General features: G+C 37.0%; 1 protein-coding gene across 1 annotated transcript in view; it reads right to left on the bottom strand.

Moving 5' to 3' along the window:
• LOC148940051 (aconitate hydratase, mitochondrial-like) overlaps positions 1-16,170 on the bottom strand; it is a 127,465-nt gene that overhangs the window by 98,270 nt on the left and 13,025 nt on the right. The window contains exon 2 of the mRNA XM_089106516.1: positions 8,348-8,505. Within this exon, the coding sequence (XP_088962642.1) occupies positions 8,348-8,505 (158 nt within the window). The remainder of the gene's footprint in view (positions 1-8,347; positions 8,506-16,170) is intronic.

The raw sequence follows: 16,170 nt of genomic DNA, 5'->3' as shown, positions 1-16,170 counted from the left end.
AACGTGTAAGAAGGTGAAAATTTGACTCAATATTGAGGAGAATTAGAACTAAATCAAAACACACCATGTGTAGGCAGATTGTCAAAAGGGGGCATCTCAAGAAAAGATTTGGGTATTAAGTTAGAACTTACAAAGAAGACTTAAAAGGGAATGTCAACTGACCGAAAGGTAGAATATGTATGCTACTACTAACACTACTATCACTTGCACTCCTATTACTATTACTATTACTCCTACTAAACTACTCCAGCTACTACTTCAATTGCAACTACTTGCAAGGCTAAGAGTATCAAGATGAAATAGGCGTCAAAAGGGGGTTAAAAAGGAACATCAGCAATATTTTTGGAACAGCCTACCGTATTAAGGTGAAACTTCTGGAGTATAATGACGGAGATTTTCAAATGACCAAAAGACAACATGTACGTGCCACTACTGTTATTAATATTGCTGCTACTACTGTTACTACTACTACTAATACAACACTAATACTGCTACCTACTTCTCCTGCTACCACCACTACTACTATGATACTAGTACTATAAAGACTAAGTCTATGAAAGAGAAAATTTGAGAGAATACTGAGGGGAAATGTTAACTAAATCACGCATATTGCATGCATTACTATGTGCATGCATATTGCTAAAAGGGCGTATCTCAAGAATGGATTTGGGTATTAAGTTGGTGGACTTTCGGAGAATGCTTAAAGGGGAAGATCAATTGACCAAAAGGCAATACATGCACGCTACTACTAATACTACTACCACTTTTAGTAGTATTAGTTTTACCTATATTTACTGCTTCAACAACTACTTCTATTGCAACTACACATAAGGCTAAGAACATTAAGATGACAATTTAAAGAAATATATGAATATAAAGGTTATCAAAAGGAAATATCGGCAACGTCATAGCGACGTTTAAATGGATTAAGTTGAAATTTCCAGGACTTGATGACAGGGATGTTCAACTGATCAAAAGGCAATATGTTAATACTGTTGCTGCTACTAGTACTAGTGCTATCATTATTAATACTACTACTTATATTACTACTGTGACTACTATCACAACTAACACAATTGCCTAAGGGTATGAAGGTGAAATTTTCAGGTAATTTTGAGGGGGGAAGGTGAACTGAATAATAACACGCCGTCTGCATGCAAGTTACCAAAAGGGCGTATCAGCAATATCTTAGGAACAGTATGGTATGTGAAGTTTAAATTTACAGGGCTTGTTGTGGGGAATGTTGAACTAACCAAAAGACAATATTTGCATCCTAATGCTACTGCTCTTACTCATACTATTACTACTGCAACTATTATTCCTACTGTTACTAAAGATAAGGCTACAACTGTTAATTCTACAGCTGACACTAAATACTGCTACTACTAGTACTACCACTACTGCTACTAAAGCTAAGGGTATTAAGGGGAAAACCTTGTGGAATATTGAAACTGTATTGAACTAAATCGAAACACACTATGCCCAAACAGGTTGTCAAGAGGATGTAACAGAAATGCTAATGTGTAATGAGCACATTGCCACTAATACTACAACTGCTACTACTACACAAGCTAAGGGTATTAAGGTGAAGTTTTCAAGGAATAGTCAGGTGGATGTTGAACTAAAATCAAAACGAACGATGAGCATACAGATTGTCAAAAGGGGGACAAAGCAACTCAACTCAAGAACGGCTTTCATTATTAAGTTAGACCTTTAAGGGTAAGCGTTGGCGGATTTTGAAATAACCAGAAGGCACTCTATGTATACTATTAACAATACCACTACAGTTACTGTAACTATTGACGCTAAGGGTATTAAGGTGAAACTGTTATGGAATATTTAGGCAGAGTTTCAATTAAATGAAAAAACTACATGCATTAAGGTTTTCAAAAGGGCATATAAGCAATATGATAGGCTGCACCACTCTATCATAACTAGCAATATCATTGAAACTTTTAAAGCAGCTAAAACGATTGAAAATTAAAAGTTTTAGCGCCCTCTTTAAGAGTAAAAAGTGATTGGAGGGCAAGTAGCTCTCCTCCAAAGCAAATTAATTTTCCAAATGTATCCAACCAAAATTTTGAGACAGCCATTTTTTTTTCAGTATAGTTAAACGGTCTGGTAACTATGTCTCTACAGTAATTGGGTATGTAAACCCTCCAAAGGTATGCAATTTGCCCATTATGCTTTAAATATACATCAAAAGGCACTGTGCATATACTGGTTGCCAATAAGACATTTCAGCAATATCCCAAGAATGACTGAGGATATTAATTTGAAACTTTCAAGGCTCCTAGTATTATTACTTCTTCTTTTACAGTCTAACTAAATCAAAAGTGTACGTATATCCAGGTTGTCAAAGAGCATATAGAATTTTTGGGAATGGTATTAAGTTTCTTTTTTTCAGGTCGACTTTTTCAGGTGGAAAACTAAACTAAACAATAATATTTGTGTCAAGCAGGTATGGAAAAGTTCCAAAACCACCAGTAGCAGAATTTGACATAATTCCAAAAACTGCCGACACTTTAGCAGCACAACTTTTCGTATTGTAACAACCTTTGTTTGAGCAAAAAGAATTTTTATATGTAAAAATGGTATTTTCAGACAAAATCTGAAACTACCAAGTACTATCACAACTTTGATACCCCACTTTTTGTACGGCGGGTGTCAAGATTTTCAAAAGGATGTATGTTGTTGAAAATTGTTGAAAAAGTTCTCAATAAACAGATAGCAAGCCAAACGATGGATTCTTATAGAAAAAAAACGACAAGATAAAAAAAAAATTCATGAAGAAGACTAGATCAATAAATAACTAATAGAAATTAATTTAAAATCTTTTTCCACAAAACAAGTTTTTCAAAGAAAAGTAAAGAATTCCATTAAACAAAAAATGATAGATATAACGTCAAATAATCTTCCAAGCATAAAACTACCACAAATCAACATTAACAAATAAATGAAACCCAAGACAAACAGAAACTACAATAAATAACCGAGTCAAACTCAAAGAGCAGAAATTAACATGAGTAGGGCCGACAACCCCCATGCCTTCTCAAGACTAGAACATAGTTTGCAATTTACTGAAAGTTAAATACATATTAAACGTTTTCACTTTTTTGGCTCTAATATGTCAAAAAATATTAAGACGCCAAGGAATAAATAACAGTATATGTATATTAAACTGAAAACCCACGTTCATTTGTTTGTTTGTTTTTCAGCAAAGTGTAAATTATGTTAACTCGTTGCAGGGGTTGAATTTTAGTTAACCCGTAAATACGTTGCAGGATTAACGTCAAATTTTAGTTAACTTAAGCTAACCTGTTGCAGGGGTTGGGTTGTTTTGGGATTGAGTTAAACACAGGTTGAGTTGCAGGGGGGTTGAGTTAAATGGGGCCCAGTTAAATAAGAATTGCATTGCACAGGATTGAGTTGAATGAGTATTGAGTTGCATTGGGGTTGAGTTGAATGGGTAGAATTGAATGGGGTTTAGTTAAATGGGCGTTGATTTACACGGGAACCCTTAGGCCAATTTCTTAAATTCATGATAAGAGATCATGCTACGTCTTTAGCAAATCATCCCGCACCTTAAACACACTCACCTTAGGGCTTTGATGTGGCTATAAAAACAGTTTACTGGGAGGAGTAAATATGACCCTAACCTTGGTCTTCAAGGACAAACAAGTAAACACTGATGGCCCATTTTCGCGCAGGCACTATTCGTAAATAATTCCCTAGAGCCCCAACTCTGGCCAGACATTACCATAGATGCCCCGCAATTCCCAAACCTATGAAGAAGGGGAAGGGATTGGAGGAATATTATTAAGAGGGAGGGGAAGTCACTATCACACGCATCCATGACTCTTGGGAAACACAAAAATGAAATTTCGGATTTTATATATTTTGGACACATTGAATTTGATTGTGCAATTTGATCAAGATAATACCCCTTTTTGGGAGTGATTTTTCCCATTTATTTCAAGTTTACAAAAAATTAATCAACCAAAATTAATCAATTTGATCAAATATTTTTTTTTATCAAGATCCGGCGGATGACTAAATATATAAATTCAATCACTAAATGTTAGCTTATTTTTTGACGGGTCAATTTGAAATTAATGATTTTATTTCTTTGAAATCAATATACAAATTAGATCCGTTTTTATGTAAGTTTGGACTGTACCTCCAGTCCTGGAATTTGCATTCACCCAGTTTAACTGTCCCAGATTTTGCCATTCATTTGGTCTTGATAAAAAGTTCAGGCATTTGATTAAGTCTGTTTTGTCAGGGACAGACTTCTGCCAGGGACAGATTTTCCTCTACACTTTGTATGTCTGTGTGACCTTCCAATGCACCAAAATAAACAGTAAAGAACTCCATAAGCTCGTCGGAGGCACTGAATATTTTTTCCGTGTCTTCGGAATCAGAACCAGCTTCAGTGCCGTAAAGCTCAGGGAAGAGAAGTGTGTTCATAGCCCAGTCAATCAGTATGTGTCCTCGTATAGCTCTGGAATAAGCTTTCACAGAAATGATGTGTTGAACAGCATTTAGCACATATATTATTTGCAATGTCTCTTGAAGGCCAGAGCCTTCCATAATCTGCCCAACAGCCCCTAGGTAACTCATGAGTCTCTGGAAACCACCCAGCCGAAGGACACTTTTTTTTATAGGACTTGCATCAGTCTCGGCAGCAATAATGGTAAAAGCTTTCCAGTAAAGTGGCTGATCAAAGGTCAGTACTGGAGTCGCGCCGTATCTAGAACACTGTTGGCAAACAAAGCTGAGTGTGGAGTAGAGACAAATGGGATCACTTGGTCTCATATCTATCATGGGCATGAAGAGAATGGAGGATTTCCCTGTATAAGAGTTTGAATGTGTGTCTGCATACAGCTCGCTCATATCTCCTTGCCAACAGGCAAGGGTGCAGGAAATAGTCTGGACATCTTTCACAGCAAGTCGCAATATTTAGAGGGATCCAGAATCGAAACTCGTGGTAGCGGATCGTAAGGAAGGTTAGGTTGTCCTAGTGTCTGTCTGAGATACTTAATGGGAATTCGGTTAGATTCAGTTATCTGCCTAGACATAACAAACTTTCTCCTCTCTAGTGCTGTCGAAGACCTCAATAGTGGCGTCACAGAAACAATTATGCCCATGACGTGAAAACTGTCGTTACCATCAAGGGTTCGGACGTTGTGGTCGACGTTATCAGCTATGTGCTGCATGCAAATAGTTCATTCCAGTCCTTCTATGTTTATGCTGTTAGAAACCGCAGCGTTACGCTCGAAGAGCTTCGTCTCGTAATATGATGAGCTGAAACCCATAGCACTGAGCATGTCAATTAGAAAGCGGCTGCCAAACTGATGATGCAACTGGACAGCTAATCCAATCTGAAGAGGTGGTCTAATTGCCTTTGGCCGACAGGCCTGTAGCATGCACTGAGCTATTGCCGTAACTTTCCTCTCTTTTTTATCTAATACGAACAGAGTGCTGAGAAAAAGAGCGTTTCAGTTTTTACTCTGACCTTACTACGCTGTAATCTGCCATCACAAATAAAAAAAACCCGACTTCTTACTTTTTTTCAAAAAATGAAACAGCAAAACTTCACTGTTAACTAAACAACTCTCACTGAACACTACATTGACCTGTTACCCATTAATCGACTGGCCAGATAAGGCGGAACACGATGGAACAGGTTTTATCACTGTAGTGATCGATTTAGAAGGGCCCGAAGGATTTTTACATGCTGGGATTGTGAGGTCCTGTAGTCACGAAATGGTTATGAAACTGATGGAATATTTAGATGAAAGTTCTAATTTTACATTCAAATAAAGGTGATTTTCATAATCACCATGATTTAGTACCCTATTCTAGACATTAATGTTGGCGTTGTCACCTTTATATGGAAACACGAATTTTACCTCCTCAAAATCAACCTCAACCTCAAAAAAATAATTTTTAGTTTTACATTAAAATAAAGATGATTTTCATTATCACCCTGATCTAGTACCCTATTCTAGACATCAATTTTGTTGTTGTACGCCTTTATATGGAAAAACGACAGGGTGATAGTTGTCATTTTAAGACCGGTTTCTTTCAGATTAAGCGTGGTCAACACTAATAGAATATTTTTATTTTACGTTCAAATAAAGGCGATTTTTCATAATCACCGTGATCTAGTACCCTATCCTAGACATCAATTTTGTTGCTGTACGCCTTTATATGTAAAAACGAATTCACCCACAAAATCAACCTCAACCTCCAGAAACTTAATATTTAGTTTTACGTTCATATAAAGGTGATTTTCATAATCACCGTGATCTAATACCCTATTCGAGACATAAATTTCGTTGTAGTACGCCTTTACATGGAAGCACGAATTTTACCTTCTTAAAATCCACCTCAACCTCAAAATACCTAAGGTTTAATTTTACGTTCAAATAAAAGTGCTCTTCATAATCACCGTGACCTATTACACTATTCTAGACATCAATTTTTTTGTTTTATGCCTATATATGAAACACGAAATTCACCCTTTCAAAATCAACCTCAACCTAAAAAAAAGCATATTTGTGAAACAGATAGATGAGCCAACTTTGCATATTTGGAATCAGCACATTTTTTTTTAGTCAGGTAGTCACAGGATCTTTTCTCTTGCAATTTGTTCCCGGTTAGGCCCTTTTTTCACACACTTCCTGGACTATACATATTGTTATCAAAACTACGCTTTTTAGGAGTTCAGTTTCTCCTTCTTCTTCATCTTCCTTGATTTTCTGGAGACGCTAATGCATTATGTGCACGTCCCGCGGCAGCTGAGATCGAATTCCAAGTCCAAAATAATCTCCAAAGATTCCAAGATGGCTCTCCCAGCGACATGCAGGACGGAACCAGAAAACTTTCACTCGGGAGGTGTGACTTCATCCACTGCACTATCACAAGGAGGTTCAGTTTCTATTGACATCATTTATTATTTTCTCCTTGCTATCATGCGGTTTGACCAGTTGTTCTACAGAATGGCAGAAAAAAGGGAGGTATATCTATATTATGGTTGTAGTGGCAGTTACACCCTAGTAAAGAACGATCAAGATCGACTTAAATGAGACACAAATGCATGATTTGGGTGGAGATTACCAAAAATCAGCAGAAGATCTCTGTGGTTCACTAGAACACCGAAACGCTGACTAAAATTACACTGATCTAGTAGCAAAGTCGCTTTACTGTTAACTCTTGTCTAAGGTGCAAATCTAGGATGTTTTCCCTAACCGTCAACTAGGCCTATGCTCTTTAACTGCTTAACTCATGTCGTTAACTTTTTATTTTGCCTTTTGTGACGTTAGAACTAAAAAGAAGGGAAAGTTTTCGAGTTTGTATTCTGATGTATGACAGATGACGATTTATGCTAGTGGGGTATCTTGTGCGCATGGGGTTACTGGATATAATATGTGTTTCAGGAAATTTGGGAGTGGATGACTTATAAAAAAAAACACATTTTTTAAAGAAGAGCAAGTCATCTTTGGAGGCTTATTTTTGGAAGAAAGAAAACTGTGTCAAGTCCAAAAACTAAAAAGCTGTGGCAGGAAGTTAAGTCTTAAAGGTATTGTGGTGCTTTTGATTGCCCAAGAAAGCATACTATACTGCATAGGACACAGAAATTTCCAAAATATAACTCCAGAGTCCATAGATAACAGAATAACCAGGATAAGCAGAGAACTAGCGAAAATGGCTAACATAAATCCAATGTTTCACACAATGCCTAGAAAATATGTGTGTTATATCATCCTGTTTATGAAGATACAGTTCTTGTCAAAAGTTTTAGTTTATGTCAAATGTTGTAAAATGTTTTAGTTTATAATTATGTTTTGTTACTTACAAAAACCATGTACATGTAAAAACTAGCTTTCAAATGAAGCCTTGAAAATGTTTCTATAACGTTTCAATGCCACACTAGCAAGGACAAACAAAAAAAATACACACCACTGTTTCTCATGCAAAAAGAAGTGATTTTCCTTGTTGCTCAAGATAGGGGACTGTAACTCTCCTACATAGGGTTTTTGGCTACAGTGATCCAAATGGTTCAATTTTCATTTCGATCTGACAAAATTTTGCGGGGTTTCAGGCTACTTTTCAAAACTCCCGTAAATTTGTTTTCACAACGAATCCGTATCATTAAGATTAATCAAAATCGAATGGCGATTCTTCCTCACTTGAAATTTTTTGTTTTTTATTTTTTAAACATATTTTTAGATTTTTCATTATTATGGGCTAGAATTTATTTGTAACTAGGTTGCAACATAAGTTGCAACCATGATGCTTTTCTATAATAGAATCATACAAATACAATATTGAAACTTACCTCTTTTTGACAATTTCCAGGTTATCAGCAAGCCTCTCATATGGTAAACCAGCATCCTGATCAAACTTTGACATAGCAATTTTTGTGGCAGCATATGCTACTGCACTATGTTGGAAGCATCTGACTCCCACTTCTCTCAGTGCCATTTTAGATCGACCCTGGAATTTATGTATTGTATATTTTTTTAATATTCCTGCATCTCAGAAATGGTTTGAATTAGAACTAGACAATTTCCATTTAAAAAGGCCTTATTTCAAATATCCAAAGCAAATAACAAAACTTTTGTAGTGAAATAATCCAAATTCATACAGAATGGCAATAACAGAACAAAAGATGCAGAAACCACTTCTGCAATCTAAAAGAGAATAAAAAAATAATTATTGCGTTTTTGTAAGTGCTTTAACTTACGTTTCTCTTTTCATCTTTAAATAGCAATTTAGATAAAATTCCCTGGTTTGTTTGTTTTCTATATCTAATTCTATTCTTGTTGCTACATTGTTGTTGTTTTTTTCCTCTGAAAATTTCATCATACCCAAAATAATGACTACTTCTGACACTTCTTCTGAGAATGAGCTAATGTGCACCAGAATCCAATGGGTCTTTCGTCTAAACGTCTTCATTGCAGAAGTGCTTACTTAACAGTGATGGGAGAAACTAGCCATGATGGGGATGTAAAAAATTAAGGTTAAATCTTTCTAAATGAGCCTAACATGAACTACAGAGGAACACAAAGTTCCAAGCTTTAAGAGGATGGGTGGTCAGAGGGGGAGAGGGTTAAAACATGAAAAAGGTGCATTTTATGGCAATTATTTTCCCGGGAGTTGCTGGGGAGTCCTTTGGATTAACCCCAAAAGATTTCCAGTAGTGGCATGGACTGGTGAATAAATTAGAGCTTTTGAGATGGCTAAGCAAGGTTTAGCATGTTTATGAAGGTTGGAAAAAAAAGACTTGATAGGGATATTAGTTGAGGCACACATGGCATAGTTCAGGTTCATGCTATCTCATCTGTCTTTCAGAATATTAAGACAGGCAGTTTTAAGGAGGAATTTATTTTTTGAATTTATTTCAAAGTTTGACCAAAGAGACTCATGAATTGGCTTGTTTAACAACACCTAAAGCACCCATGTTTCCCTTGGAGTCATTAGTAACAGTGCTGGCAAGGAGTTGAAGTGAGTCAGAACTTTTTTCAGAGGGGTTGGGATATGATTGGAATAGAGGGCTGGCTTTCATGAACTTAACAATAAGGGTCTTTTTTATAGAAGCATTTGCTTCCGAATTTAGAACGTTGACTATGCCAACAAAATTAGAAAAGGTATTAAGAGGGTTGATTTTGTATTTCGACAGGAAATTTTCTTGAATTGATAAGCTGTGCATAAAATCCTATATGTGACAGAAAACATTTCCCATGTTATGAACTACTAAAAGAAACATAAAGTGATCTCAACAAGGTTCCTTTTGAAATCTTACGATAAAAAAGATGAAGACCCGGTTTGAACCCCCCCCCCCCGAAATTTTTGACCGAGTCGAAAATTATGCTAAAAAATACCTGTAAAGACAAAACCTTACCACAAAAAAATATGCTCCCACACTAAATCATATTGTATTTTGTGGGTAAACGGTTGTGCAATCGCTTACGCAATTAGGTAACCCCATGTTCACCTGACCTTCAAGGTCCTAGTTTACTATGCCTAATTTACTATAAAAGGTCAGACCTTGCATAGTAAATTAGGATTAATGGGCGCTCGAGGTAAATGTTATAAGAGGGTGCAAGATTGTCAGTTCAGTTCAGTTTAATTTTGGACTTGGATAAGAGAAGAGCAATTTTCAACATGAAGAGGAAGTGTTACATTACGTCGTTTTTCGCGCCCAAGCGGACCAGGGATGTTCCTGACAGTGGCGTTAGCGGGACTTCTGCAGAGCATTCATCTACACCTGTGAATCTGGAAGGCACTGGAACCAACCACGAAGCACATGCACAGTTTCATAGAAACTGCACCATATCAGCTGAAAACTTCATATCCGTCTCGGAGAAAAGGCAGCACTTTACGTCCATTGTAGTGTGCACAGTCTCAACTTGATCACATCTTCTGTATGCTCTATTCTGGCGTTTAAGCATTTCTTTGGTGTATTGTCACAAGTCTGCAGTTTTTAGCTTACTCCCCACTCAGGCCACATAACTTTAAAGAGAAGGTCAACGAAATACTACCGGATTCTAGGAAACATACTTTAACTGGACTCTGCGAAACAAGATGGGTGGAGCGCCACGATTCAGTCATGCATTTTCTTGAGCTGTACCGACCAATCCTGAGATCCCTGGAAGCTCTTGAAGAGAACGCAAATGCAGAAACGTCTGCAAAAGCGGCGCAGTTGCTGCACACGATGAACCAGTCACAATTTGTTGTGTGTCTCCATGCAGTCAAAGAGCTTTTCTGCCTTATGCTTCCACTGTGCAAGACTCTTCAGTCAGTTGACTCTGATTTGGCAGCTGCATGCAGGCTCGTGGAAACTGTCCTTTCAGAAACAAAGGAAATGCTGCTACTGCTTTCAAGTCTATTTTCGACGAAGCTCAACGTTATGCCAGCGACTTAGGACTGGAGATGACTCGTCCAAGGACGAAAGGCGGCCGGAGTATGCATGCAGACAATCCAGACCTTCTCAACCACTATAGAACCTCACTTTTTATTCCTTTCCTGGACCACTTCACTTCCGAGCTGAAAAACGATTTGAGTTTCACCAAAAACTGCTGTCAAATCTCAGTGTCCTTTCTCCTGCCAAAATTGCTTCTGTCGATCTGAAGGCATCAAACCTGGAGTCATTGGTTGAATTGTATGGCAATATTCTTCCCAAACCAGACTGTCTGAAGCAAGAGATTGAGCTATGTCGCATCAAGTGGGAGAATGTTCTGGTATCAGAGAGTCCTACTTGTGCTGTGTCTTCGCTTCAGGCATGCAACGCCACTTTCTTTCCAAATGTTTTTCTTCTTGTGGCTATTCTTGCGATATTATCTGTCAGCACTGCTACTCCGGATAGAAGTTTCTCAATGCTCAGAAGGCTCAAAACCCGGCTGAAAAATTCAACAGGGGAGAAACGACTGAGTGGCTTAGCCCTCCTTTTAGTCCATAGGGACATTGACATCTGCCTTGACAAGATCATCGACATTTTTGCAGGCAAGAAAAATTGTCACCTGGAGTTTGTTTCACAGATATTGGCTGTACTATAGATTCGCTTAGCCCTTACTTTTAGCTATAAAAAAAAGCTAAATAATATACAGACTACTTCTACTATTTGGCTTCTTTTTGTGTTACTAAAAAAAAAAAAAAAAAAAAAAAAAAAAAAAAAAAAAAAAAAAAAAACCTTAAAGATACGAAAGTATGCCTAGTGGACGCGTCCTCGTTCGTGCAGGTCAGATTAACGGTCTCGAGCTCACGTAATAACGTAATGTTGCTCGAGGCTGTTAGACAAAGTTCACGGGAAAAAATCGGGTAACCCCCCCCCCCCCAAACAAAAATCCTGGATACAGCCCTGATTTATAGGCCTAACAGTTAGTGTAGAAAAATCTACCATAGCTCTCAAAATTTTATCTTAAGGTTTTATTATATGGGTCAGAATATTTAAAAAGTAAATTCTTCCTTCCCTTAATTTTATTCATAAAATTAACAAGACAGTTTAGTTCAAGCAATACTTATCATTACAGCCCTTTTTTCTGGAAAATTTAGCTTTTGTTTGCTCTGTCATAAAATTTGGAATGTTCAAGCATTTTTATAAATGTCATCAACTCTATTCTTGACAGCAGACCAATCTTAAGTGAATATCAAAGAAGCAGAATTGTGGTACTGAGTCAGTAAGTCTATATTTACTTTTAAAGGTTGTAAATGGTTGTTTAACATTTGTAGCTGAAGATAAAAATAGGCTCAAAAAGGTTGATATCTTCTTCAGGAATGAAGTCTTATATAAGGGGCACTCTAGTGTTTATTTTGTTGTCTAAGTTTTTGTTAACAAACTAAATTCCCATAGACAGGAACTTTTTGTTGAAGGAGGCTCAGGGATAGTTGTCTTTTCTACAACGCTTAAGGATAACCATTACATCAAGTTACCACAGGAAAACAAAAATCACCAAAAATAATTTAAAAAAATTAAAGTTAACAAGGGGCTTTTCTGAACATTGCAAAAGAACAAGAATCAAACAATTTGAGACAACAAATTATAATTAAGGAGCAACTGGGGCCAATACCAAAACTGTAATGTAAAAACTGGTATTCTGATTTAAAAATGAATACATCAAAAGAATTGAATGTTTATACTGATTTCAAACATATAAATACCATTTAGTTTCATTGCATTAAATTACCTTAAATCACACTTGCTAGTAATAGGACGAATCCTGTGTCCGCCAGCTTCAGTGATGATAGTTAGGTATCTGTGGCATCCCAAACAGTGCACCACGGTTTCTTGAGCACTCTTTGGATGACTTGAACACATCCATGCTCGTACAGGTCATAGTTTTTCACTAAGGGAGTACCACAAGCTAACAACTCAATTTGAAAAGACCTTGTTCCTTCAATCTGGTGTTTGCTTGTTTTCAGAAAAGCTTATGAGGGTGACCATGAGTTCTCTCTGAATTGTCTGGTTGGGAAAGGCCCAGAATGGTATCCTCAGCGTTTAGAAGCTTGTATCCTGTTATCACATCACCTCTTCTGTGATGATATGTTAGAGATGGTATTCTAAGTTCATGGAATTAAGAGGGATAAGGAACATTATAGAAGTCTTTAATGCATTTCGTTGCCCTCCTCTGGACTCATTCCATGGCTACTTGGTCAGTCTTGTTGATTAGGCATGCAAAACACATTCCTAACTCTAGGCTTGGTTGAACTAGGCTCTTGTATAACTTAATCATAACAGTTGGAGATCTGCTAGTTAATATTCTTCTGATTAAGCCAAGTGTCTAATTAGTGTCTGATTAATGTTTCTCATCAAAAGCCATGAGAAAAAACAAAGAGAGAAAAACTCAATGAAGAAACAAACAAACAAAACTACAGCCAGTAGAGAAAATATAAAAAAACCAAAACGATGCGGATATTTCACGTTGCTTTGATGCTTTGATGTTATCATCAAAGTAACTCTATTAGTGACAGTGACCTATGTGGATCTGTTGTGACAATTGTAGTTTACTAATATTGGTGGTGGTTTTTATGTGATTTTATTTTTTTTTTTATCTTCGTTTCTTCTGCGCTGAAGACGTCTGGTTTTATACATGCAAAATGTCCGCGTCGTTTTTGTTTTTTATTTTATTTTATCTACTATCCAAACGCTTGTTTGTTTTTTTCTTCATTGAGTTTTCTTTCTTTGTTCTTTGTCATGGCTGGCCAGTTCGGTTAAAGATCTTTCAAAAGCTATGGGCCTGAGAAAATCCATCTTACTTTCAAAAAAAGGGGGAAACGTACCCAAGAAGGGAAGCAATTTTAATGAAATCCACACCATTAGACTCAGCATATCAGAGAACTCTACTGTAGAGGTTTCAGGCTCCTATCCAAAGAAATATGAAATTTGGCATTTTATTTTTCCAAACTTTTGAAAGCACTCAGTTCAAATGAGTCCTCAGAGAACTCAGTTCAAATGAGTTCTCAGAGTACTCATTTGAAAAGAAATTATAAGTTATAGTGCCTTTTCAAGTGACGGTTTTCGCCATTTCGTGGCACCAAACTACAATTTTGCCCTAAAAACGTCCAAGTTTTCTATGAACCAAAAACTCTGAAATAGCCAATCAGTTAAAAGTATCAAAAACTAAATATTGAGTTTCCCAGTTGCAGTGGTGGGAATGGTGCATATTGGGGCGCTTGTTGCAGAAAATTCATGCAGCTCATACAAGTACAGAATATATCATTGAACCTTTGCTAGAAATCTTTCAAAGCTGTATAGACAAAGGGCCAATACCATCAAGATGGTCTGAAGCAGTTGTTGTTCCCATCCACAAGAAAGGTGAACGATCAAAAGCAGAAAACTACCAACCTGCCCTGACATCATTAGTCAGTAAACTTTGTGAAGAATGCATAAGAGACAGGATATTGAACCATGTATTACAGCGCAATATGATAAATCCCATCCAATATGGGTCCCTACCAAACAAAAGCTTTATAGAAGAATTATTAGAAACATTCAACGATTGAACACAAGCCCTGGAAGAGGGTCACAGCAACCTGGCAGTACTATTTGATGTTGAAAAACTTTTGAAAGCATATCCTATGCAAAGCTAATGGATGAACTCCAACAGTACAATTCGCCAAGACGAATAATATCCTGGATAGAATCATTCTTCAGAAATCGAACCCATAAAGTTAGAGTGGGTGACAGCATCTCAAATCCATCAAAAGTGACCAGCAGGGTGACATAAGTTAGTGTGATTGGTCCTCTCCTCTTCATACTCTTTATCAACAAAATCAACAGAAATATCATCAGCACAATCTATGCAGATGACACAAAACTCTATGGGAAGTTCATATCATCTCAAGACGTTGCAACCCTACAAAAAGACATTGACACCTTAACTATAAATCTCCAAAGCCTAGGTCAATGCATCAAAAACCAAGGTCATGTGGATAGGGAAGAAATACATTGCTTCTGTGCCCCAACTAACAATAAACAACAAAACAGGCTACAGAATACCACAGACACTTGTTGACTCTGAATGAGATCCACAGCATAAATTTCAAGAGCACACCCAGAAAACTATTTCCAAAGCATCACAGTTCATTGGGCTGATCAGACAAAGTTTCAAGCACTTGGACAATGATACTTTTGTAAAACTCTACAAGGGGATTGTCAGACCTACAATAGAGTATGGGAATGTGATTTAGGGACCCCACTATAAAACGGACTCGACCGTCCTGGAAAAGTTCCAAAGACGTGCCACCAAACTTCTTGCTGGTTTGAAAAACTGAAGCTATGAAGAATGACTATTAGATCTGAACATACCCATCCTTAAATATAGACAAATAAGAGGAAACCTGATATCGCTGTACAAATTAAAGCACAACCTGGAGAAACTGTCTTTCCAGTAGTATTTTCACCCTTCAAAAATAAGTACTACAAGAGGACACCAAGAACAAATATTCAAATCCATTGCAGTAAATAGTTCAAGGGCCAATTATTGGAGTGTCTGAGCAGTAGCTGACTGGAACTGACTCCCACAAATAGTTGTGAAATCTGAAACCTTAAATAGTTTCAAAAATAGCCTGGATCAATTTTGGAGAGAACATTTTTACACACATGACTCATAGACTAGGGTAAGGGAGACCCTTACCCTTGGTTTAAATTGCAAAACCCAGCTAGCCATTGACTCAGAGGAACACAACTCTGATGAACCAACTGACAGCCATCTAGAGATTGCTGATACAGGGACATGTCCCTAATGGCACTGAGGACCCTGTAAGTCAATAATTGTTAAAATGGACAATTACCTTAATTGTAGATTTAACTAAGTTGATTCACTTGATTTTTTATGAAATTATATTTAGTGCTTAATAATTGTGCATCAATTATTATTAAGGTGGGGTGCTAGATTGTTGTGTAGGCAGGGCAGGAGGAGATGCCTAAAATAGCTCATTTTAATGCCAAAATTGTCTAACTCTCCATAAGCCTTTGGATAAATATTGAAAGTGCTGAATACTAAAAGGGTTGGAAACTCATTCCTAATCCATCTTGATTCCTGGGAATGTTTTTGGTCTACACCTTTACAATTGGTACAAGAAGGGGGGAGGGGTAAAAGCACAACTCCTATTGCAACAGTATTTTCTAAGTAATATAAAAAATCACAATACAGAGGTGGA

This window comes from Artemia sp. Qi Xiang Cuo, chromosome 20 (genome assembly GCF_049724085.1).
Source record: "Artemia sp. Qi Xiang Cuo chromosome 20, ASM4972408v1, whole genome shotgun sequence".
NCBI lineage: Eukaryota > Metazoa > Arthropoda > Branchiopoda > Anostraca > Artemiidae > Artemia > Artemia sp. Qi Xiang Cuo.
Note: the sequence above shows the minus strand (reverse complement) of the source record. Positions and strands in the feature narration are given on the sequence as shown.